This window comes from Aphis gossypii, chromosome 2 (assembly GCF_020184175.1).
Source record: "Aphis gossypii isolate Hap1 chromosome 2, ASM2018417v2, whole genome shotgun sequence".
Classification (NCBI taxonomy): domain Eukaryota; kingdom Metazoa; phylum Arthropoda; class Insecta; order Hemiptera; family Aphididae; genus Aphis; species Aphis gossypii.
The window spans coordinates 8,180,333-8,204,650 of record NC_065531.1 but is presented as its reverse complement, the minus strand read 5'-3'; the positions used below and the strand labels follow the sequence as shown (position 1 = coordinate 8,204,650).

General features: G+C 25.1%; 3 protein-coding genes across 4 annotated transcripts in view; 1 reads left to right on the top strand and 2 right to left on the bottom strand.

Annotated features, from left to right (window-relative positions):
- LOC114124944 (cryptochrome-1) overlaps nucleotides 1-22,595 on the bottom strand; it is a 28,781-nt gene extending 6,186 nt beyond the window's left edge. For both annotated transcript variants that reach the window (XM_027988396.2, XM_050199815.1), the window contains exons 1-2: nucleotides 22,411-22,595; nucleotides 3,327-3,539 (exon numbers count right to left, since the gene is read on the bottom strand). The gene's annotated coding sequence lies outside the window, so the exon portion shown is untranslated. The remainder of the gene's footprint in view (nucleotides 1-3,326; nucleotides 3,540-22,410) is intronic.
- On the top strand, nucleotides 8,096-9,434 carry LOC126549713 (uncharacterized). Its single transcript, XM_050199817.1, has 2 exons — nucleotides 8,096-8,651; nucleotides 9,328-9,434. The coding sequence occupies exons 1-2, from the start codon at nucleotides 8,414-8,416 to the stop codon at nucleotides 9,432-9,434; spliced, it is 345 nt and encodes a 114-aa protein (XP_050055774.1). The 5' UTR covers nucleotides 8,096-8,413.
- On the bottom strand, nucleotides 9,689-13,179 carry LOC126549712 (uncharacterized). The gene is made up of 2 exons (XM_050199816.1): nucleotides 12,535-13,179; nucleotides 9,689-10,514 (listed from the first exon to the last, which is right to left on the bottom strand). Exons 1-2 carry the CDS (start codon nucleotides 12,865-12,867, stop codon nucleotides 9,696-9,698), a joined length of 1,152 nt encoding a protein of 383 aa, XP_050055773.1. The 5' UTR covers nucleotides 12,868-13,179; the 3' UTR covers nucleotides 9,689-9,695.
- Nucleotides 22,596-24,318: the final 1,723 nt, after the last annotated feature.

The window sequence follows — 24,318 nt, the reverse complement described above, 5'->3', positions numbered from 1 at the left end:
TTGTCTAAATATTGACAACACAATTTGTTAGCATAACAAATGTTAACTTGTATTTTTTCAATAGTTGAATGTTTTTATACTAACAAGATTAGGCTTTTGTATAACATTTGATCTACTATATAATATTATCGTTGTATATATTTTTATTTAGAGTAAATACCTACAAAGAATAAGGATATAAATTCAAATTTAGGAGTCGATGCTTAAAAATAATTTCTTTCTTTGGTAGCACTTACAAGTTAACTCGTGAAAATTGTATCGTCTCAAATAGTAAATAGAAAAAAATGTCAAATATTCATTTGATTCTATCAAAAATGTATAAATAATTAAGCCGTATAGTTTATATTTTAAAATACCATACTATATAATACAAATTTTATGATATAAAAACCCAAATTTTTATAAAATGCATTTACATTAAACATATTATGTTTTTGATACGTAAGTGTCTTGTGCCTATGTAACTCTCAAGATTTTTAAAATAACAATAAGTGATATAAAAAGATCCTAGGACCTAAATTTATAGTTTACCAATCATTGATTTTTGATCATGATTTTTTTTTTAAATTATAGACCGCAATACTTGTGAATTGGAAATTTATAAGTTAATGAACGAATTAAAGACGTAAATATTTGGAAAATATAAGTATAAAAATATAAAAATATAAGTGTGTACTTTATGTATAGTTTATAGGCAACTGTGAAGCATGCACGTTTTATAAATATTTGATTGACACTTCCTACATTGTAGACTGTTGAGTGTAGTAGATTGTTTTGACTACTGTGAATTAATATTAGTATACGCTAATATGCATTTATTATAATTTATTGGATATTATTATTTATTAAGTATTACGCTTTGTTATTTTTAATTGACGTTTTCTAACTCAATATTTGAGATTTTTTATATAAAAAATGTTTTTATGTATACCTCCTTTAAAGAATCTATATCTAATACTAAATGTTGACAACAAAATACAAGTTATTATACTATTTTTTTTCATTAGTTATTTTTAAATCTATAATTTTTATTATTATCTCATACATTAGGTAAATGTCTAAAATGATTATATAAAAAATCAAATTTTTAAAGAATAATTTATTTATTTATAAACATTTAAGTTTGGATAAGTCTTAGTAGGTATTATAATATAAATTTAAAGTTATTAATGAGAAAAAATTAATTTATTATTAAAAAAATAAAATAATTAATTGTTATATAAATTTTAAGTTCATATGAAAATAACTTTACATTTAAGTGGTATAATATAGTATATAATATAAATTATGTACAAACTGTAAATTGTGAAGCTCATCATGTTTTCTTCAAAGTTCAGCGAACACTTACCTACTTAAGTTTTCACAAGTACATTGCATGCAAACATTATACAACTTTTGAACGTTTTTATTCGTAACGTCAATTATTTAATGCTACATGTTTTCTTAATTGAACTTGACTAAATTCGTTTTAAAAAATATCAATGCCGTTATATTAAACGAAAATTTAACTATATTACATTAATATAATACGATTACATTAAGCAATTAAATTTTTCAATGTTTACTCTTTTTACCTTTTATTTTTATATACAATTTGAATTATTTACTTTTAAAATCTATTAATATATTACAATTTATTTTTTTCGAAATTGAAAATTCCAATTTTTAATGGAATAATGGCCAATATTTTTTTTAGTAAAAACAACATATATATTCAATTTTATAAGAGTGGTGTAATAGGAAATTTCTCATAAAAGTTTACCGTAATAGATAGTTTGTTTGAAATGTATAAAATTCTATAATTAATAACATCATATCCCATACACATTTAGATCAATTTTTTTTTTCCTATATGGAATTAGCAATACATTTAAATCATTATAAGAAAAAAAAATGGTTGACTTAGAATCACTTATTATTTATTTTTAAGGTCTTTTTTAGCCCTAATAATAACTAATAAATGTAACATAATTTAAATACACAAAGACAAAATTCATTTAAGTGAATTATTTTAATAACTTATAAAAAATAAAATAAAATGATTTGATTGAGAACAACGCATTACGACAACAGATAATAGTAAATAATATTTTTTCCTGTAACGGAAATTTGTTGCATATTAGGTATAAACATTGCATCAGATTAAAACTTACAATATTATTATAATATTATACTCAAGGTGATAATCATCAAAATATGTATTAATATCGTTAAAACTCTACCTGATTTTATAATTTTAATGATAAATGCACTATATGCGTGTTAACGATTTTCTTTATTCCATTGGGGAATTTAAGGATCTAGATATTTACAATCACAGACTAGACGAATTGCACTGGACACTGTAATATATTATTATCATCATCCGCTGCCAATCACAATATTTTAAGAGCTGTCAAAACTGGTGAAAAGCGGATCGCTTTTTGGTGGAAATTTCAAAAACGAAAATAGTTTGTTTGAACTGTAATACTCAGATAATTTATAATCTTGTTTTTAATTGAAATTTGATCAAATATTGGCTGACAGACGAATTGCCATGTTAAAGTATTGACTGGAAAACAATATAAATTATAATTATTTTGTTTTGTTCAAGTAATACAATAATACGCGAGTATATGTATTCAAATATATGTTGCTGCATAGATTTGATTTATGATGAGATATAATGTCAGAAAGCTTCTCAATAATACTCCATCTAGGTTATTACTGTATCATAAGAATATTATTATTATTGTATTTATTCAAGATGATGGTAGAAAATTTTCATTTTATAAATTTCTAAAATGAAAATTTTGTAATACTTGAAATTTCAGAACGACAATATTTTAATGATTATTTATGTTTAATATTATGTAGGGTTATTTTCTTTAGGTAATATGGTTAATTAAAAGATTCAGTTTATTTAAAAAATCAAAATATACAAATCTATAATTACAACGTCATAAAAATTTTTTAAGATTAAAAGTTAAGTCAAACTAATGACATATATTTTTAAATTTAATTGAAAAATATTTCAAACTTTTATATTATCAATGTTCAAATTAAGGCTGTACTTTAAAACGAAAAATTAAATTTTTAAATTTTTCCTAAATGTTACATTTCTAGTTACATATACATATTCCATACACATGAATAATGGTAATATAATAATATAATCGTATAAGCTTGGACAACAGAATGGTTTTTCCAGTAAACCTGACAAGATAACAATAAATTTAATAATTTAACGTATGCATTTCGCAGCCAGAACGTGATTTGAATTGGTAATGATTTTCTACAAACGATATATTATTATAATAAAGTTGTTAAAAATATGATAATTTTACCTGATTATGAACAGTGAACAGGTATACCGTGAACGGTTTCTCGTTATTACGCCAATGTAGCAGTTCGAGATTCGGCCGTGATGCGTGTGCGTGGTCGTAGAAGTCGGCTAGCTACTTATATACAACTGATGCTGGAACGAGAGTGGAGGGGTTCAAAATCCGGCGACACGTTTAAGAGAAGGTGTGCTTTTATGGTGGTGGACATTTCTGTAACTATAATATAGACTTTATAGTGTGCCAGTAAGTAAACATAGTTATTATAATTATTAATTAAATTTGATTACATTATTATTGCAGTTTTCAGGTTATTATTACCTATAGAAATATTACACATAGAAATTTGGAGTTGTATTAACTCCTAACTCTGATGTCACATACTAAAAACTCGGTTTAATAGTTTTTTTTGTTAAGTGAAACCTCAATAAAGCGTTAATTTAAATAACCAGTGTTGAGCATTAAACATTTTAAAGCAACAAATTGTTAATAGTAAAATTAAGATACTTTGTTGTTTTGATAAATTTATTTATGTTTCAATTAAAATCAATATAGGTCTCATTTTAAAACTATTGAAATAGTTAATTTTAAAATTGTATAAAGTTTGTTTTTAATACCAATATTTCTGTTTTAAGAATATAATAGTATTTAGACGGTCCCAGTGTTGTTAAAACTCAACAATTATAATTTGTTATTTTAAGATCACTGGTTAGATTACATCAAACACATCATTATAATATTAAACTAATAATTTTATGTAGTTATTTTTAGTTATTTTAATTTTAAGTTTAAATAGTATTTTCGTCAATGTAATATATTTGTAAAGTTGTAACCATTACTAACTAAAATTTGATTTGAGTCAAAATAAAATTGTAAATTTTACTACTCAATGTTATTGTGATAACGCGGCTATGGAGTTATTTGACTACAAACACAATAAAACGTTATTATTAATTTTACAGTTGTGATCAAAATAGGGTCGATATACATACAATCAGTACCTAGGTATAGTATACCTAAAATTTGTTTCCAAGGCATACAATTTCAAATGAGTCTTTAAGATTAGGTAGTATAAAGCAAACAATTAGTTATGAATAGAATAAAAATATATTTGAACTGGTGGGAAAGGTGAGCTCAGAGTTTTGATTTTGGTTAATTAGTTTGAACCCTCTAGTTTATTACTAGATAGGTAGACTGTGTACTTCTTCTTAATACTGATACTTACTCTTTTTCTTTGTTACCTATCAAGGGCGCCTGCAGAAAATCAGCTCAGAGGGTGCAAAATGAAATGCATGTTATATTATATTCACATATACCTACTAGCAATAACATTATGTTATTTTAGTAGAACTAAGATGATCAAAAATTTAATTCGTGCAGCACGTGATTCACTAATACGGGCAATTATGAACTCCGAAATTTTATAAAATAAAGTTATGAATCTCACATGCACAATCATTTTTTTGTTTATTAAAAAATATCAGTGGGTGCAATGGCATCCACTGGCCCCTCTCTGCAGGCACCTTTGTTACCTATATAATAAATTATTATTGAACGAACCTAATTCTATAATATTTTAACGTCTTGTTTAAATAGTGAATTTTAATACATACCTATAAGTCCCGATAGGTAGTCTAATGGTTTAGCGTGTAGGATTTTAGGCGACATATAGGTTAGGTAAATTTAATCAAGATAGTTGAGGCCTTGAGGGTTCAAAACTCATCAACTGAGAAAAAAATCTTGACACTTCTTTTTCCAAAGAATTTATTATTATAATATTGTTTATTGTTAACCTAACTTATTTATGACAGTTAAATTCAAAAGTACATATTATTTGATTCAACCTTCAATAGTGTGTTCTTTTTAACTATTTTTAGTAGTAGAAATACGTAATATGTCATCAGAAAAACACATAAATAATGTTAATTTAAAACCAAATCTGGTGTTGTTATAACTCCAATAAGAATTTATGTTAAAATTATAGCGTGAACAATAGATAGTGTTAAAACAACCGCCCAGTCGCAGTAAGTGAAAATCGACGTGCAAATGTCGTGTTTAGCAATGAGAACATTTGGAGTTAATACAACTTCAAATTTCTATGTGTATACATATTTATATTATATTATTATTTATTAATATATACATATATACGTTTGTGTGTTTAAATGGTTTGAACGCAATTCAAAATATTTATCTAATTAACCATAAAAATGATAATGAAATAATTTTAATAATAGTAAAATTTAATAACTGTAATAATAAATCATATTAGAAATGATGTATCTTATTGGGCAGTTTCATCATTCTGTTTAAGGATTATTTTAAAATAATGATTAGGATAAAATATAGGAAAGAAATAGTCACGGGAAAGGTTAGGTTAAAACAAAAGACAAGAAAACGGACATTGTTCAATAATAGGTACTGGAGCATCTATATCCGAATAAATTATTTTTCACATGAATAATATAATTTTACTACAAATAGCCTACTAACCTAACTTATCTTGAAAAAAACAATACGAGTAATAGTATGAATTAGACCGTCATTTTTCTATTTAAATAAATACATAGAACTTTGGTAAACTCGTTCAAGCTGAAACTTTTTAATAATAATAAAGGACTCCATATTATACAAGTTGTTCTGTTATTCTAAAATCTAAGTCAAAATGAAAATTAATTATATTCGAATTGTTGAAAAAAAAATAGCGGATGTAAACAAATATACATTAACATAATATCATTACAATAAAATTAAACCTAACTATAGAAAATAGTAATATAGTTATAAAGTATAAGTAATATATTATTATTGATAATTTTTTGTAAACTTATTTTTGAAACGAAGTTCTAAATTTACGATTTTTCTATAAAATTACTGACCAGAAGATGTTCATTATATTGTACTCATAAAATGTGTGTAGATACTAGACGCCTATTACTTATTATAATATCGAATTTATGTTATGTCATATAGCATGGTGTATAGGTAAGTATAACTCGTTCAAATATTAACGGTTGCTGAGTGTCAATATGGTGGGTTACGTTCAATAATAAATTGTTTTATTAATCAAAAATTATTTCCCATCAGTATTTAATTTACAATTTGAACATCAGAATACAAGTTTTAATGTCATATTATGTTATTCAAAATATTATTTCATTGAAATTGGTAAGTATTCGTTCATATTTTTTATGAGTTTAAACTGTAGTTAATTGTACTTATGTATTGTTTTACAAGCATCGTATCCTATATACGGTAAAATTCTAATGTAGACATATTATATTATATAACATGATTCAAGTGAAATTTTATTGTTATGGATAGATCTTGATTTTCTGGTATAAAAACAAAATATTTCATAGTTTAAAGTTTGAGAACATTTTGAGTATTCTAAAAATAAGCATCTACCTAAATTTAGGTGTACCATGATCCATTTAATAATTTGGTATCATAAGATACTAATGTTAGTAGTATGTACGCATAAACGAGTTATAATAAGTGTTGGTATTAAATTGCAAAAGATAACTGTCGTAGAAACAAATTATGACATTCTCCTGCAAAGCTGAGTGTCAAAAATGAAAAATTTTGATCACGAAATGTATAACATAAAAAAATATTTTTTCTTTTCAATTCGCTAAAAAATACGGCTGGAAAAAATAAGGTTTTTAAATTAAACAAAATTAACGTTTTATTTGCTTAAAAAATTTTCTTAGATTATTTAAACAAGTTTAAAACTTGTTTCAAACACGTTTTCGATATCTTTTGAAGTTAAAAAAAAATAAATTTTATAACTATTATATTATATTTTATTAACTATTAAATTCTAACTAATAATTAATAGGATTTTTTTTTAAATCCAAATAAGTTATTTTAAATATTGATCAAAAAATTTTCAATAAAACGACAAATTTATAGTATTACTACTATATAAATTGTAATATAGTATAAAATATAATTCTATAATATGTTATATTAATATTTATTTGATCATAATATTGAAATTATATTTTAATTTTTATTCCTTATTATTAAAATTAAACTCATTTATTTTATCATCTAGATCAAAACGTGTTATGTTTTTATCTCATCTGTACTTAAATAATCATTTTATTTTCATCCTTATCTGTATCTAGATAACTTTTTTGATTTTTCACTTTTTCAGAGCCCAACATAGTTTCCGGCCGCTAACCCATTCGGTCCACCCGATTTCAGCGAGTTTGCATGTGTGTCCGGGTACAAGAGTGAGAGAGTGTATGTAAAAGAGAGAGAGAGAGAGAGAGAGAGAGAGAGAGAGGAGAGAGAGTGAGAAAAGGGTTTAAGAGAAAAATAAAAGCACGTGGCTCGAAATTATATGTCACGCGGTGTCACGGGCAGGTACACGAACTGTTCGGGACTCGGGAGCGCGTTTGTCAGTAGGTATACGCCGTGAGACACGTGGTAATGTGGAATAGAACAAGCGCCGGCTCACGTGTCTCGTGCACGCGATACGTATAACTCATTTAAGGTAAACATACTGTATATATTATATAACAGTGATATTATGGTACACAGTAATAATAAATATCGAACATATTATTTTGTATCCTATTGGCTATTGCTAATATCGTGCTCTGTTTGACTAAACCTACAATTCCAACGAACTATACGTAACACATTATATATATAGAGCTTTGTTGGTTGTTTGATTTTCGAAAAAATCCGTTATACCTATTTTTATGCTATATAATAACAATTATACTATACAGCCGTGGAGTAACCATATATATATATATACAGTAAAATCCTTAGAAGTGAACCCCTAAGGCGGGTACACACCGGAGCATTTAGGTGTAATGTAACGCTGTAATGTAACTGTAATGCTCAAGTGTGTACGGTGTTACTGTATCATTCGTGAGTGCTCGGCTCGCGAAGTCGTCGATCCACCCGAGCGTCGGTATTTTGACGAACATCAAAGGGATATTACATTACGAATCGACGCTAGTGTGTACGGTAAACCAGTTGCTCGCAGCGAATCGCCCTGATCGCTTACCTCTGCTGAGCTGTTTTCAGTTAAGTTTTTCTTTTTGAATTTTTTCATAATTTTCTTTTAAAAAATGGAGTGGGACAATGAGAAGGTGTTAGAACTCATTGAGTGCTACAAAAATAAAACCGTTTTATGGTTTCCAAAGGACCCAAAATATTATAATAAAGTAGCAAAATCGGATGCGTGGGAAGATTTGGCTAAACAAATGAAGACCACAACTGATGAATGCAAAAAAAAAATGATCAGCCTTAATGCATCATTTCGGCGAGAAAAAGCAAGAGTGAAAAATAGCCAGAGAACTGGCTCAGGTAATTATAAATAATTTATATAACAATTTTAAAATGTTTTTAAATATAATATTATTAACCGGTGCCCACTGTGTCCAGTGACCATTCTTGCTAAGTATTCGAATACTATTTAAATTTTGTTTATAAAATATTCTTTTATAATGGTTGTAACTTATAAATTATTATAAATTAGGTTTCGTCAAATAAGCATATCACAGAACCTACCTATCTATTTTCGAATTATGCATAAATATTTCAATATAAAATGTATTCAACTGAAAAAAACAGTATTTATTTCAAGTATTTTGAATATTTTTAAAATTAAGTATTTTATTTTAAATACAAATTACACCAAGTATTTCAATGCGTATTCTTACCAAGACTGTTATTAGCTATAAATAGATACACTAGAAATATAATACGTATAAACCTGCCCTTGTGAACTGTCTCTAAAATAAGCAAATACAACAACTGGAATGGTCACTTCGTCCTTTTGTGTTAATGTCAATATAATTTTTATGACTCTATTTTAATAAATTGGATAGTTTAGTATTCGTATATCTGCAAGACTACAAATAGCACATTATATATTATAATATACGCATTATTTATAAATTATAATATTACAAATTCACTTATTTACTAACATATTTCAAAATCAATTTATAATAGGTATATTTTTATTATTTTATGTAAGGAACGGATGAAGTTTATGAAAGTTCATGGTTTGCCTTCAAAAGTTTGGCCTTTATTATGGATAAGGACAATCCACGACCTACATTAAACACGGTAAGTAAAAATTAAAAATGTTATAACATTATTTTAGATTTTGAACGGAGTAATCACCTTATGTATTGATTTTACTACCTATGTTTTTTTTTTTTGAAATGTCAATAAATAAAATTAGCTACCCAAAAAATGTTGAAAATTTAATACAATGTTAAACACGAGTTGAATGTATTATATTTATTAAATGTATGATAGTAATGTTTGCATTAAAATAATAATAATAATTTTTTTTAAATAAATAAAAAGTAGGTACCAAAAAAAAAAAATAAAATAAAATTATGCATAGTCGCTTTGCCATGAAACCGCCCCTTCATTTACAAAATAATCTGCGATTTCATTTCGAACTTCTTTTATATCCAACGGCGATCTACGAGGCATATTCCGGATTGGTAATAAAGAAGTAATATTATTGTTTTCCGATCTCCAATTTCCTGCAGTTATCTGTCCACCAACTTCTCTGTCAAATGTTCCACTCGGAGTATAAATGTTCACCGAATTTATACTTTTCCGTAAAAAGTTATGGAGGTGTGCTACAGCCATCACAACAATCTCTGCTTTTTCGGGTTCTAATAGCATAGGCTTACGTAAAACACGAAATACCGAAGATGAAATTCCAAAAACGTTTTCTACTACACGACGGGCCCTGCATAAACGATAATTGAAATTTCTTTTGACTGAACCTTTGGGATGTACACCAGAATACACTTTCATTACATGTTCATTTAGCGGAAATGCCCCATCGCCAAGTACAAAATAGTGCACGGGTTTTTCTCTTCCCGGTAATGGTATTGGGGCTGGTATATTCAATGAGTGGTTTTCCATTTTTTTATTTAACTCACAATTTTTGAAAACTCCACCATCTGAAATTCTACCCTGACATCCGGCATTTACGTATATAAAGTCATAATTGGAATCGACGAGTGCAAATAATACAATACTAAAATATCCTTTGTAATTATAATACTCGGTTCCACTATGAAATGGAGCTTGTAAAACTACATGTTTTCCGTCCATTGCGCCTAAGCAATGAGGAAAATTCCAACGATCTTCGTACCCCTTTGCAATAGCTAACCAGCCTTCAGGTGTCGTAGGAATCTAAACATTTTTAAATAATAATATAGATATACAAGTTATTGAATTATTATTATAGAAAATATTAATTACTTAAATTTTATTTTTCATATTGTTTTTGTTCTAATATTATTTATTATATCAATAGCGTTTGACGTTTAAATATTGACAAAATTCGTAATAATTAAGAATATTTACTAACTATTTTGTTGTTTAAAAAGTATTCAATTTTTTGTCAATAGGACGCAGATTTTTATGTAATAAAAAAATAAATATTATGTTCTAATTTTTGGCAAAATATGTTTTAAAAAACCTGAAATATTTTAAAAAATTACAAATTTACATTAGGAATTGTAATCTCCCGCTTATAATTATATTAGTTATCTGTTATTTATAACCACTCCGTAAATCAAAAGCTGATAGATCAAAATTTCCCAAATCCAATATAATAATTTTATTAGGTATAAATAAAAATTGTATACCTAGGTATGAAAAAGCGAAATATTTACGAAATATGTAGATAATATTAGTAAAATATTTAAAAATATGTATTCACATCAAAATATGTGAAAAAATGTATAATAAAAAGTCTCATTTTATTCAGGGTGTAATGAAACGTGCTTATTTTAAATCAGAACTGAGAAATTTGTATTCAATAAAATTATGTAGGTATTTACATAAAAATCCACGCCCTATTCATCTATAATATTATGGTCTACGTTATCAACAATTTTTAGAAATATTTTAAATATTGCATTTAACATACAACATTTTTCGTATATAAAATATGTAATATCAATATCTATTTATAATTAGGTAAAACATAGCCATGTTATAAGATGATAGAGTTAGATGGCTACCTATTTATTTAACTTTTACTATGCTATTTACAAAAAAAAAACACTAAATTCAAAATTGTATGTATTGACATTAAACAAATAATAAACATACAACTTAAATACATATTTTAGGTGAACTATTTCTAAAATGTTTAATTTACAATATTGTTGTCAAAAAGTTTTGTTAAGATTTTTAGAATATAAATTAGTTATCTAGGTTTATAAAATCAATATTTACACGTACTTAATTTTACGTACATTTCAGTTCGTTGAAGAACGAATGGACACTGAAGGTAAAAATAAGGAAACCGAAGATGTTTTACAGTCCACTACAAGCCAAGATGATTCGGTCATTTTTAATATTCCATCAACTCGTCCAAAAAAAAAAAAAAAAACTGATGATGATTATATGCTTGACCAAGCATTTTCAATTTTAACTTCTGCGGCAAAACCCGTAGAAGAAACCGAATGCAGTGCGTATGGAAAGTATATCGAAAACAAATTAAAAAGTTTTTCCCCACAAACAAGAAATGCTGTTCAACATGAATTTGGTAACATCATTTTTAAAGCTTGCCAAGGTTTCTACGAATATAACTATCCTAATAGTATAAATCAAATCCAGCCTCTTCATTTGCAACCATTATTATCACACAATCCCAACACATCGCTTTCTAGCTACAATCCGAGCCCTATACCTTCTACTTACACTGCTAGTCCTTCACCTTCTACCTATGATCCGAGCCCTTCGCCTCCTACTTACATTCCTAGTCCTTCGCCTTCTACATATAATACAAGCCCTTCGCCTCCTACGTACAACACTAACCCTTCCCCCAATCCTACTGCCTATGATCTTAGTTCTTATAATTCATCTTTCAATTAATATTAAAATTAAACAACATTTTAAAAAGTTACAATTATAAAGGTTATTATTTCTTTTTTTATTATTATAATAATAAGTGTTTACAGTATGATACATTTATTAAAGTTTGTTATTATTATTATTATTTGTTATAATATTTTATTATTATGCTATTATTATTATTATTATTATTATTATTAAAAAAAAGAGACTTGTATTATCAATATTATTTTTATTTTTATTATTAATACTAGTAAAAATTGAACAGGAATAAATTATGTTTTATTTTTAAATTGTGTTAAAAAGTGTTAAAATATAATTCAAAATATTCATATAACAAGTTTACCTGTATATTTTCTTTTAATGCTTCTACAATTGCTTGGCATACCTCGGGAACAATCTGTCCAATAACTTGTTTTGACATTTTAAAAAGGTACTGCAAACTTTGATAGGATTCACCGGTTGCCAAAAATCGTAAGGTAACAGCTAACCTTTCTTGCACAGGAATGGCTTTTCGGAAATTCGTATCTTGCTTTGAAATTTTTGGACCAATCAAATTTATTAAAAATTCAAAATCAATAGACGACATTCTAACGAAATTTCTATATTGTCCGCTTATTTCCTGTTGCTGAAGACAATTTAATAAATCTGATCCACTACATATGTCCCTAGACTTCATTAAATTTGTTTGCCACCATCTTCTTTCGCTTTTTTTTTATTTTTTCTTTTTTTATAATAGAATGAATTAAAATAAATGATGCACTAGCGACTTGTAAATTAATAGGAGACATTGCTACGATGTGAACTCAAGAACAAACTGTGAATAACTGATGGATAGACCAGCGAACAACCGATACACAGTAGTGCTCGGCTTAAAACGTACATACTGGTCGTTGTAACATCGTAACATCGTAACATTCAAGCGAGCACGAACTTTGTTACATTACGGCGTTACATTACACCTAAATGCTCCGGTGTGTACCCGCCTCTATATTATCGAGCAGCATACTGTTATAGGTTGTCGTCTAAGTTTTTTGCTTTAATAAAAATTATTATTATTATAGCTTTATAATAATACATTTTGTCATACAGTGATTGCAAATGTCCCGTGATGTAGATGCGTGCAATGAAAAAAAATTATCAACGAATCATATAATAAAATTATAATCATTTTATAGTAAGTACCTACGTACTTTTTTTTTTAGTTATGTTCAAAATGTGTCAGTTAATCATAACGAAATGGCTGTACTAAATCGGCAAAGATTATTTCCTATGTATTATACATTTATACGAGTATAATATACTGTATAAAAAACAAATTAAATAATAAATTATTTAAAATAGGTATATGTTTTATAGAAATCTTTGAATTTTAAACGACTCATACGACGTATAATAACAGTCATAATGCTTTACATGCTTGTAACCGTTTTAATTTTTAAAGAATACATGTAATATTTTTAATTTTTTATGAAAAGCAAGGACAAAGTCCACTATTTTCATTGCAATTCATGCGTTTTTTAGGTATATTTTAAGTTTCAAATAGCAAATATAGTTATATACAGATACATAATATTATCATAGCAGTAATATCATATCATCGCGTGTAGTCGTACAATGTGTATCAAATGTAGCTAAATTTTTTTCGATAAAATTATTTGTCTATGTTCTATTTTCTTTATAATTAAATATTTTTAATTGCCAAGTGCATTCATTATTAATAAATATAGTAATTTTTTTCATAATAAAATCAAAATGTTTATAATAATTATTATCCTGCAGGTTAAGAATAAGAAGAGTTTAATATTATTATTGAATATGGGTAATAAATATTATGTCTATAATATTATAATATGATGTTGAAGTATGGTATTGTACATTTGCATAATTTGATAAAAAGCTGGTGTATAGACGTATAGTTTTCATGATTGATATATCAAGACATACTGTTCGTAAATGTTCATTAGTTAGTATTATGTTTAGAATTTTGAATTAATGATTAAAGTTACCACACGAATTATAGTCGTAATAATCAATGTACAAAAATATAGATCCTTTCAAATGAATGCGATGGATCGGCAGCGATCAAACGTTTGGCTACCACTGATATACAGTATCTAACGAGGATTTGAAAGTTTTACGCATAAATGAACAACAACATTAGTAAGTGTCAAATATTTACGATATATCTCAATTTATAAAAATATATAGGTACATATACTATCAATCAATTCGGATATTTATTTATAACTGTTTATATATAAAATTAGACCATTACCTAATTTCCTAAATCCTAAACAATAGCAGTATAACGAATAATACAACTATACATTTCAGAATTTAATTTATAAGATGTATGTACCAATTACCAATAACCATAGATAATTGTATTTATATAATTTAGTAATTTAGCACACGTATTACGGTATGCGTATTATTTACAATAGAGTAAATTTTATTTTTTGTTAATTTGTTAATATTGTATAGTGTTTGTAGTATAATAGCTATAATGTATGAAAAGAATACATAACCTTCGTAATAATTTTAATGTTTTAAACAATCGTCAGGATTGTAAATTTGTTTTTAATTTTGGAATAATATTCAACTATTATTTACAGGGTGATTTTTTTATCGTGAACCAGTTAATATTTCGGGAAGTATTAGGAATTTTAAAATAATTTTTTTTTTAAACTTTCTAGGTTTTTCTATTTTACATTTTGTTACAATTTTGATAATTTTAACTTCCTCCCTTATTTGATAAAACAGTATCCACTTTCGATTTTCAAATGGCAATACCTATTTTCGATAACGAAAATCTATAGGCATACTAAAAAAAATAATTTTAACGTTTATAGAATTTAATTTGAGAAATCCGTTTAAGACTTATTAATGCTTTGATATTCGTTCAGTTTACTGCTACTGGGCAATTTCTTAACCCAACAGTAAAAACCAGAAGTCAAAATGAAATTTTATCTCAATTTCACAATACCCATAACGGTCATAATCGATAATAACATGATTGATAAACAATACTATTTGATAAAATAGTGCAACCTATCTTCACTCCCGCCGGAACACGGAAAAATATATAAATAGAATGACCACTCACTGCAAACATACTTAAATAACGACACTACTGATCCCGGTGGTTTTCTACTCCATTCACACCAAACAATCGATATTTATATTAATTATCAATTGATTATGGTTTTAATCGATAATCGAATTAATCGATTTTTACCCAAATATTCGATTTATTGTTCATATTTATGGTTTTTTTTTTTAAATTAATAATAATATACAAATGCTATAATAAAACAACTAAAATATCATTAATCAAATATTATAATATATTATATTGTATAATTTTTTAATTTATTTAAGTTTATTAATTGGTAATTATACATAATAAATACATATTAATATAATTTATATTTCTATATCAGATTGACTAGTAAATTACAAAATAAATATTTTTTTAAAACAATATGGTGTATAGGTAGTATAGTAAATGATTATAATAATCAGAAAACATTTATTCATTTTAAAACAAAGTAAATCAACAATTTCTATGTATTTAGAAAAATAATTCATAAATACAGATACAATTAATGTAAAATGTATGTACTTGGATTCAGGATTTAGAGACAAAACTAAAGTAGTTAAAGGTCTATTCACACATTTCTTTTTTTTTTTTAGTTATACATTTTTACAATGTCCCTATTATTTAAAGTTTTTATTTCGTTAAAAATAGATAATTACAAATCAATCTGTGTATATTAAAAAAAAAAAAAAAAAATAGAATAGGTAAGTCATTTTGATTACACAAATCAAGTGATACAAAAAATAACCTACATTAGACTGACAATGTTTTGTGCATCAAGGAAGTGAGTCCTGTATTGTTAATCTGATGCGAGGCTATAGGCCCAAAGCTTGTTGTTCATAGTACCTACCTGATTTTCCATTTATAAATATTAGGTATTCTGTGATAGTGTGATATATTTTTTGTATAATGTATAATTTGCATTTTTAAAACTATCTCGTGTGTGAATAGACCAATTAATAATGGACACTAATTCAATATTAAATTATCGAAGGCAATAAACACATTAGTTATCAATAATTTTACTAGAGTATGAACAAATTTCCGTAGTGCAAATTTTTGCAGAATTTGGGTAAGGTCATACCTAATAAAAAATATTAACACTTAACATGTCCACTACCCTAGATAAATTAATAAAAATTAAATGAACATTAAACATACTTTATAATATCTATTCTAGATTACAACATATTTTTAGGGCTATGGATGTTTTAAAAAATTATTAATTTTTACACTTTTTTTTGAAATTATGTTAATTTTTAATTAATATTTTATGCTATAAAAATCTTTCTTCCTCAACACGATATTCATGTTACTTTATAGTTTATTCTTTTTTTTTTATCTAATTTGCTTATTGTAATTATTGTGTACAGATTGTAAATATTCTTTCTTAATAAAAAAAAATCTTTTAATATTGCATAAAAATGACACTATCATATTAAAAAAAATTTTAATTTGCCAATTTAGGTTAATAAAAACTCCTAATTATGGAAAATAGTAAATCAATAACTTAAACTAATTATTTAAACATACAATTAACTAATAATATAACAATCAAATATTTTACATATGTAGAAATAGTTGGTCTTGATGCTGCGCTGTTTTTTTTTATCTGAATGCAACTAAAAAACGACATTAAAATAATTATAGAAGTGATTTATTCTACATATAAAAAAAAATTATTTATTCATACTTATGAAGTTATCAGCTGAGATGTACATTGCTGTGACTAACCAAAATTACGAATTGTAATTGTTCATCCAATGTTGTTATAGATATTTGAATTAAAAGTTAGTACTACTAATTGCAGTTGAAATTTGAAATAAAATAAAATTAATTTTCTAAAAAATAAGCAAAAATTATGATAAACATCAAATTATTTATTTTATGAAAAAAAATTCATACTTACATAATAAATTATTTAGCTTGTTTAAAGATTAAAATATAATATGTAAAGAAATATGGATATTTTATTCTTTTATAGTCATCAGATACCAGTAGACAGTAAGCAATGTAAATTTGCATTAATTGCTGGTCAAATTGAGCTGCCTAGTCATATAGTTCACTGTATTTTTTGATTAATTATATAAACTCTACTTATTGCCACTGAAATAAAATTAAAATATTAGAACCATAGTTATTAATAATAATATGTATAAATCATTTAGTAAAAAAAATGCAATTCTAATATATTAATTTTAGATTGAACTTACCAATAAATTATACAAATAAAGTTGTCGGCAAAGTATGAAATCTGATTCCCATATACCTACATAATAATATTGCTGATTGGACAGAAGTATATTTTTAATTAAATTCAAATTTATTAACCAAATTACAACATTAAAACACTATCAAAAAATATAATATGTATGCTGTATGCATTGGAATAATTGGCGCAAACTTTAAATTTATATTTTAAATAATACATATAATTTAGTATTTGTTTAAAACGTATTCTTTGGTTAAACATTTAAAGAATAGTACTTAATTAATTAATGATTAATATTCCATATTTGATAATGGGAAAATAACATTAATCAAAAACCACATGTTTTCATAAACAGTTTGCCGGAATGCCGGCATTTATTATCGTTTATCTACTAATACGTGATAAGACCGTATACCAGGAATCAGTAACCAGTGCTTTATTGTGTAACCATAATGGTAAATTGTAAAATGTTATTTTTATACTTTATAGCTGATACAGGCATACAGCCGCGCAGCAGCAATGCTGGCTAGTCGTTCAGTGACACTCGGTAGCCGGTGTTCAGGTGGGAGTGAAGATAGGACACTTTTTTTTATCTAATATTATTGTTTATCAATCTTGTTATTATCGATTATGACCGTTATGGGTATTGTGAAATTGAGATAAAATTTCGTTTTGACTTCTGGTTTTTACTGTTGGGTTTAACACGTTCAATGCCGCGGCCTATTCGCCGTACGTTACCGCGTCGCCGCAACAAATTTCCACCCGGTCGACTATTCTAGTATATTATGTTATTTGTCATATATTCCTGTTACACTCTGTATATCATTTTAGAACCTAACATATATTTTCTTATACTTTATAACTAATAATATTATTTAACTAATAACATCTAATAATACGTATTAACCGATAATATGCATTATATATATATATAGGTATATTAGAATTATACTAATAGTAATAAAAGCCACTCTGTCTCTACATCCGGGAAAAATTGAATCTTATAAATAATATCTTTAATTAAAATGTCAAGTAATATTTATTACTTTATTAGACGACGATATGCAATATATGTTGGTATTAAACAAATAAAAGGAGCTCCGTCTCTACATTCCGGGAAAAGTTGAAATAACAGGTGTATTTTTAGACCAAATATAAAACCAAATACACCATTCAATTAGTAATGTAATCACAAATGGCCAGAAGAAAAATTCAATACAATCAAACAACTCCAGCAAAAGTTATGAGACATTAAAGTCAATAACTAATTTGTCGACTACGTGTCGACAGCGGCGTCCGGGGCAATGCATATTTTGTCGACTACGTGTCGACCGCGGCATTGAACGTGTTAAGAAATTGCCCAGTAGCAGTAAACTGAACGAATATCAAAGCATTAATAAGTCTTAAACGGATTTCTCAAATTAAATTCTATAAACGTTAAAATTATTTTTTTCAGTATGCCTATAGATTTTCGTTATCGAAAATAGGTATTGCCATTTGAAAATCGAAAGTGGATACTGTTTTATCAAATAAGGGAGGAAGTTAAAATTATCAAAATTGTAACAAAATGTAAAATAGAAAAACCTAGAAAGTTTAAAAAAAAAATTATTTTAAAATTCCTAATACTTCCCGAAATATTAACTGGTTCACGATAAAAAAATCACTCTGTATACTACGCAACTTGAAGATGGACGAGGCTAATGGTTATTCTTAATTATGTTAATGAATGAATAATACCTATCATGGCGATCAACAAGAAAAGAGATACTATATTTAGTGTTTAATAAATCATTGATATCGATCTTATTTTTCAGATATCGATATATAAAAATTGATACCGATATTTAAGTATAAAAATTAATAATTATCAATATTTATTATTATACAATTGTGTACCTATAACTACATTTTTTCATATTATTATTTATAACTTTTCGTCAGAAACGAATAACAAATACTGATGATACGTTTTTATGATATTATATATGTAATAGTAAACATTAAACAAGAATAATTGTCAAGTATAAGTAACATTACGACAATAAGCTAATATTAATTATATTTCTTATTAACGAGTTACTGTACGAAGATAGTACATTTGTGTTATATAGGTTGATTTTTTTATTGATCAACACTCATTATTTCAAAATCTATTAACATTTTTTAAAATATTATTTTTACGCATTTTTTAGTAATAAATAAAATAATATTTAAAAAATAAATTATATTCTTTAATATTTTTAATCATTACATTTTTTATTATTTATTTTTTTACTTTTTTGAATAACAATATAGGTACATTTTTTAATTCATTTTCCGAAGCTGAATATTGTTGGGAGTATTTGGAACGAGTAGTTTATGAGTTAATGAGTATTTATTTTAAATTTTTGGTCGAGTTAGTAGTAGACTAATATTTTGTAGGGTATTACGAGTAAACTTTAAGAAGACGTTGTACCCGCATGTGTTGTGTCCGTCTTACACACGTATGACATAGCAAATTTTCGTTCGCCAGTTTCAAAAGTATGTTGTTCGTTTTGATATTAGAGTGAATTAGCCTATTATATAATTTAAAGGTAAGATTATTATCTAAGTCCCCACGTAGCCTTTTATTGATATTATTATTTTTAAGTAACTTATGATCATTTAATATGTAGAGTTTCAAAGAGGTCATTACTTACTTAAAATTAATAATATCAATAAAAGGCTACGTGGGGACTTAGATAATAATCTTACCTTTAAATTATATAATAGGTCAATTCACTCTAATATCAAAACTAACAGCATACTTTTGAAACTGGCGAACGAAAATTTGCTATGTCGTAGGTGTGTAAGACTGAGACAACACAATATGCGGGTACAACGTCCTCTCAAATACTTATAAATCTTTAACTATTTTTTTGAATTTGAATTTTAATCTGAAATATATTCTGTAAAGAATAAGAAATTAAAATGTATACTGTCATTTGTCATTCAAAGCAAAAACTTTAAAAATGACGATTAAAAATATTAAAATATATATATATTTCAAAAATGTTGTTTTATTTTGATTGAAAATAATGTAAAAAATATTTTCAATAACTTTATAGGTATTGAAATAATAAATGTTATTTGATAAGATACTCAGTATACATATTAGTATATTATTATAAAAATTGTACGTTATAGCTGTATATAATTACAAAATATAATCAACCTATTTAAGATTAGACGTAAATTTATTGTTCTTAGCTATTGTAAATTGTATTATATTTTTTAAATATTTGTGCCGTTTTTGACAGTTAAAAATAATTAAAATTCAATATCGTGATATTTTTAACAATAAAATGTATTCGTATTGGCGCTGATGCTCAGCATTTCAAACAATAAAATTATTCTTGGATATAGAATTGTACGTATCATAGGTTTCATTTACTAACTACTAAATATTTTAATGTTCACTAATTTATATTATTTTTATTTTTATTCAATAATAATCAAATGTTCTACATTAGAGCTGTTATTGTTTATTAACGCTCACCTTAATTTTATATTTAATAGGCAATAAAAATTAATTCGAATATAACGAGTGATTTTAATCTAATAGTTATTTGATTATCTTCAAAGACCGTAATTAGTGGTTAGTAATTAAACGATGAACATTTATTGAAAATTTAGCTGTTTCTAAGAGCATATTATCAAATAAGACATCAAGTATAATTATTAATTAAAAAAAATATCAAATATGATAGGTATTTTATTACATTTTAAAGAAAACATTTGAGAATGACGAATAAATGTGCATTGTCAATTAATATCATAAATATAAGATGAATTAACATTCATAAAATGTTTGTAAAGAAAAATTTAATACATGTTACACAAAGATTAAACGATTATCTTACAAAATCAAAAAAAAATGTCAAAATTTTTTATCTTTATTTTACTAACTGATCATATTATAAAAAACCAAAATAATTAAATTCTCTAATTTCTAGTGTTAAATTATATTCTCTTGGTTTTAAAAAATACTTAAACTTTGTATTGAATAAATGGGTGAAAAGGGTATTCGAATACTTTTAAATATACTTTATTCCAGATAATTTGTGTTCTGAAATGGCTGAAAATTAATATTTATAGCTGATGGTGTTTCAATATGATTTTAATTATAGATACAAATAAATATTGTATTTATATCACAATAAATAATAATGTTAGTACCTAAGTAATATGTATATATTACATATGTTTATATATATATAGTTGGGTACGATATAATACATATCGAGAGATTTTAAACTAAACTATAATAATCATAATTATTGAATTCTTGACAAATAATAAAAGAAAAAAAGAAGAGTGTTTGCTATCATCCGCCATCGTAAATGTAGAATATCAACTTTCTAGAAATAATAATTGAGTGTCAAGTGAATAACTATTTGTACAATGAGTGGATATATTTTTATAAGCCATCAATACCTATTATAGTTGATCATATTTAAAAAAGTTGTTATTAACAATATTTGCAATATTATATTATTATATTTGATCAAATTATTATATTTTAAATTTTGCAGATGTTACGTATTAATACTATCAATTTAAATATCATTATATTATCAATATTGTTATCAGTTTTCGGTATTACCTACTTGTAGTAAAAATATAGATAAACTTTTTCGTTTTTAAAATATTCGTATACTACTTTTAATAGCAAATAATATTATATCATACAATAATTTTTTAAATAGATTATTTATTATTAAATTAAAAAAATAAAAATGTATTGATGTAAATATGTAGCATTTTTTATTTATTTTTATAATAATATTTGTTTGGTAAAAATATCGGTTTAAATTGTTTTATCTTATTTGTAAAATGTCGAACATCATAAATAGGATTCAAATTAAAGAAAAAATCAATGGACTTACCATATAAAGTCTGAAATTGTTTAATGTTACCACTTTTAATTGTTGTCACTCTTTAAGTATAATAATATTTGAAAAATAAATATCCACTCATATAACACGATAAAAAAAAATATTGTCGAATCGATTATTCAAAATATTAAAAGAAATAGTGTCTATTTCTTTTGCCGGATAGTCATTATGTTCTGCAACTGTTGAATAATCAATGGCACGTCAGTATTAACAAGTCAAAGTTTAAGGTCTAGTAAGGTAGGGATATTATCATACATATTTTCTCGTAGTCTTATCGTTAAAAAATGAGAAAACTCGTAATATTAATATTCAATGAATAAATTATGTCCAGCATTTATGTAATTAAAATATTAAATGATGCTTACAGTGCATATCTATTTACAGTTTTAATATTGGTTTTTATTTAATAATTAATGATACGAATAGTTGTCATATTTTTTCAAAAAAAATCATATAAATAAATAATAATAAATGTGTCTATCTGAACTTTTAAAAATAACTACCATTATCAATTTTATTTAAAAAGCACAGTGAAAAACTGACAAATAACAAAATTTTAATAAATTGTACTAATAATAATTTTTAAATTATTCACTAAAGTTGATTATCGAGAACAAATACAAAAGCAATTATTAACGTAATAACGTTTAAATTTTAATTTTTTACCGACTAAGAAAGGGCTGTCCGCATTTTTTTAAAACTATAATTTAAAAATATTATGTTGTATTATTGAGACTAATAACCAAAGCGTGAAATAGTTAAGTTTATAAAAATTCGGGGAATATTATAGCAACCATCCTGAATATAAATATAAATGAATAAGAGCGATGATCAAATAAAATTTGTAATTATTACACCTAATTTTTGAAAGTGTAACATAATGTTACATGTATTATATTTTTATTACAAGAGTTATAAAAAATAAGTCGATTGCAATTTTATCAATTTTTTGTTAATGAGCATCTGTGACCATAGGCGCCCGCAGAATTTTTTTTAGGAGGGGGCAATGTTAAGATTTGTTATGTAATAAATAGTAATTTATCTGTAAACATTCAATTTAAAACATATTTTTGAAAAGCCAGGGGGGGGGCAAATGCCCCAGCTTGCCCTCCCCCTTGCGGGCGCCTATGTCTGTGACGTTTTAATTGTTTTAAGTCATACGTGATCAAAGCATCAAAAAATAATTCAAAGTTATTTATTTTAGAATAATGGATGGTTAAAATACTCGTAGTTTTATTGAACTGTATGAAGCAATCAATCAAGTTTTCGAGCAACGAGATGTAGGTAATAATTTATTAATTAATATATCATAATACATTTAATATTGGCATTTTAGATTAGAATATAATATATTATGTAATGATGTGTTTAATACGTTTAAATGTTTCTCCATTTAAAAATATTCAATTTTTTTTTAAATAAACCATTTTTCTTAAGTATTTAATAAAAACTAACAGACTTCAAAGGATGAATTCATAATTGTTTAATTAATGAATTTGGTTTTAAAAGTTTTAAAATTGATCTAAATAAATAAATAAATTAAATAAATTTGCAAAAGAAAACATAATTTTTATATGCAAATTAAAATCATTACTTTCTATGTCATAGATTATGGTTTTTTTTTTTTAAATTGTATACTTATAACAAATTTTAATAAAACTGTTAAGGAAGTAATACATTTATAAATATATATAAGTTATAAAATAAATTTTTATAGAAACTTATTTTTAAACATATTTTAAAATATATATTTTCTATGATAAAATAAAATAAACTAAATGCTTTTCAAGTCAGGTTGAATTTTTAAAATTATTCTAAAAAGATAATGAATACTAAATAAAACATTTTTTTTATGATTTATGAGTGCGTTTTATAGTTTATTTACGTTTTATATTTCAT

Bases quoted from the DNA above. Each gene is read 5' to 3' on its own strand.
- LOC126549713 (XM_050199817.1), top strand. From the start codon at position 8,414: ATGGAGTGGGACAATGAGAAGGTGTTAGAACTCATTGAGTGCTACAAA. The intron at 8,652-9,327 runs GTAATTATAAAT...ATTTTATGTAAG, and splicing joins TAGCCAGAGAACTGGCTCAG to GAACGGATGAAGTTTATGAA.
- LOC126549712 (XM_050199816.1), bottom strand. From the start codon at position 12,867: ATGAAGTCTAGGGACATATGTAGTGGATCAGATTTATTAAATTGTCTT. The intron at 10,515-12,534 runs GTAAACTTGTTA...AAAAATGTTTAG, and splicing joins CATTAAAAGAAAATATACAG to ATTCCTACGACACCTGAAGG.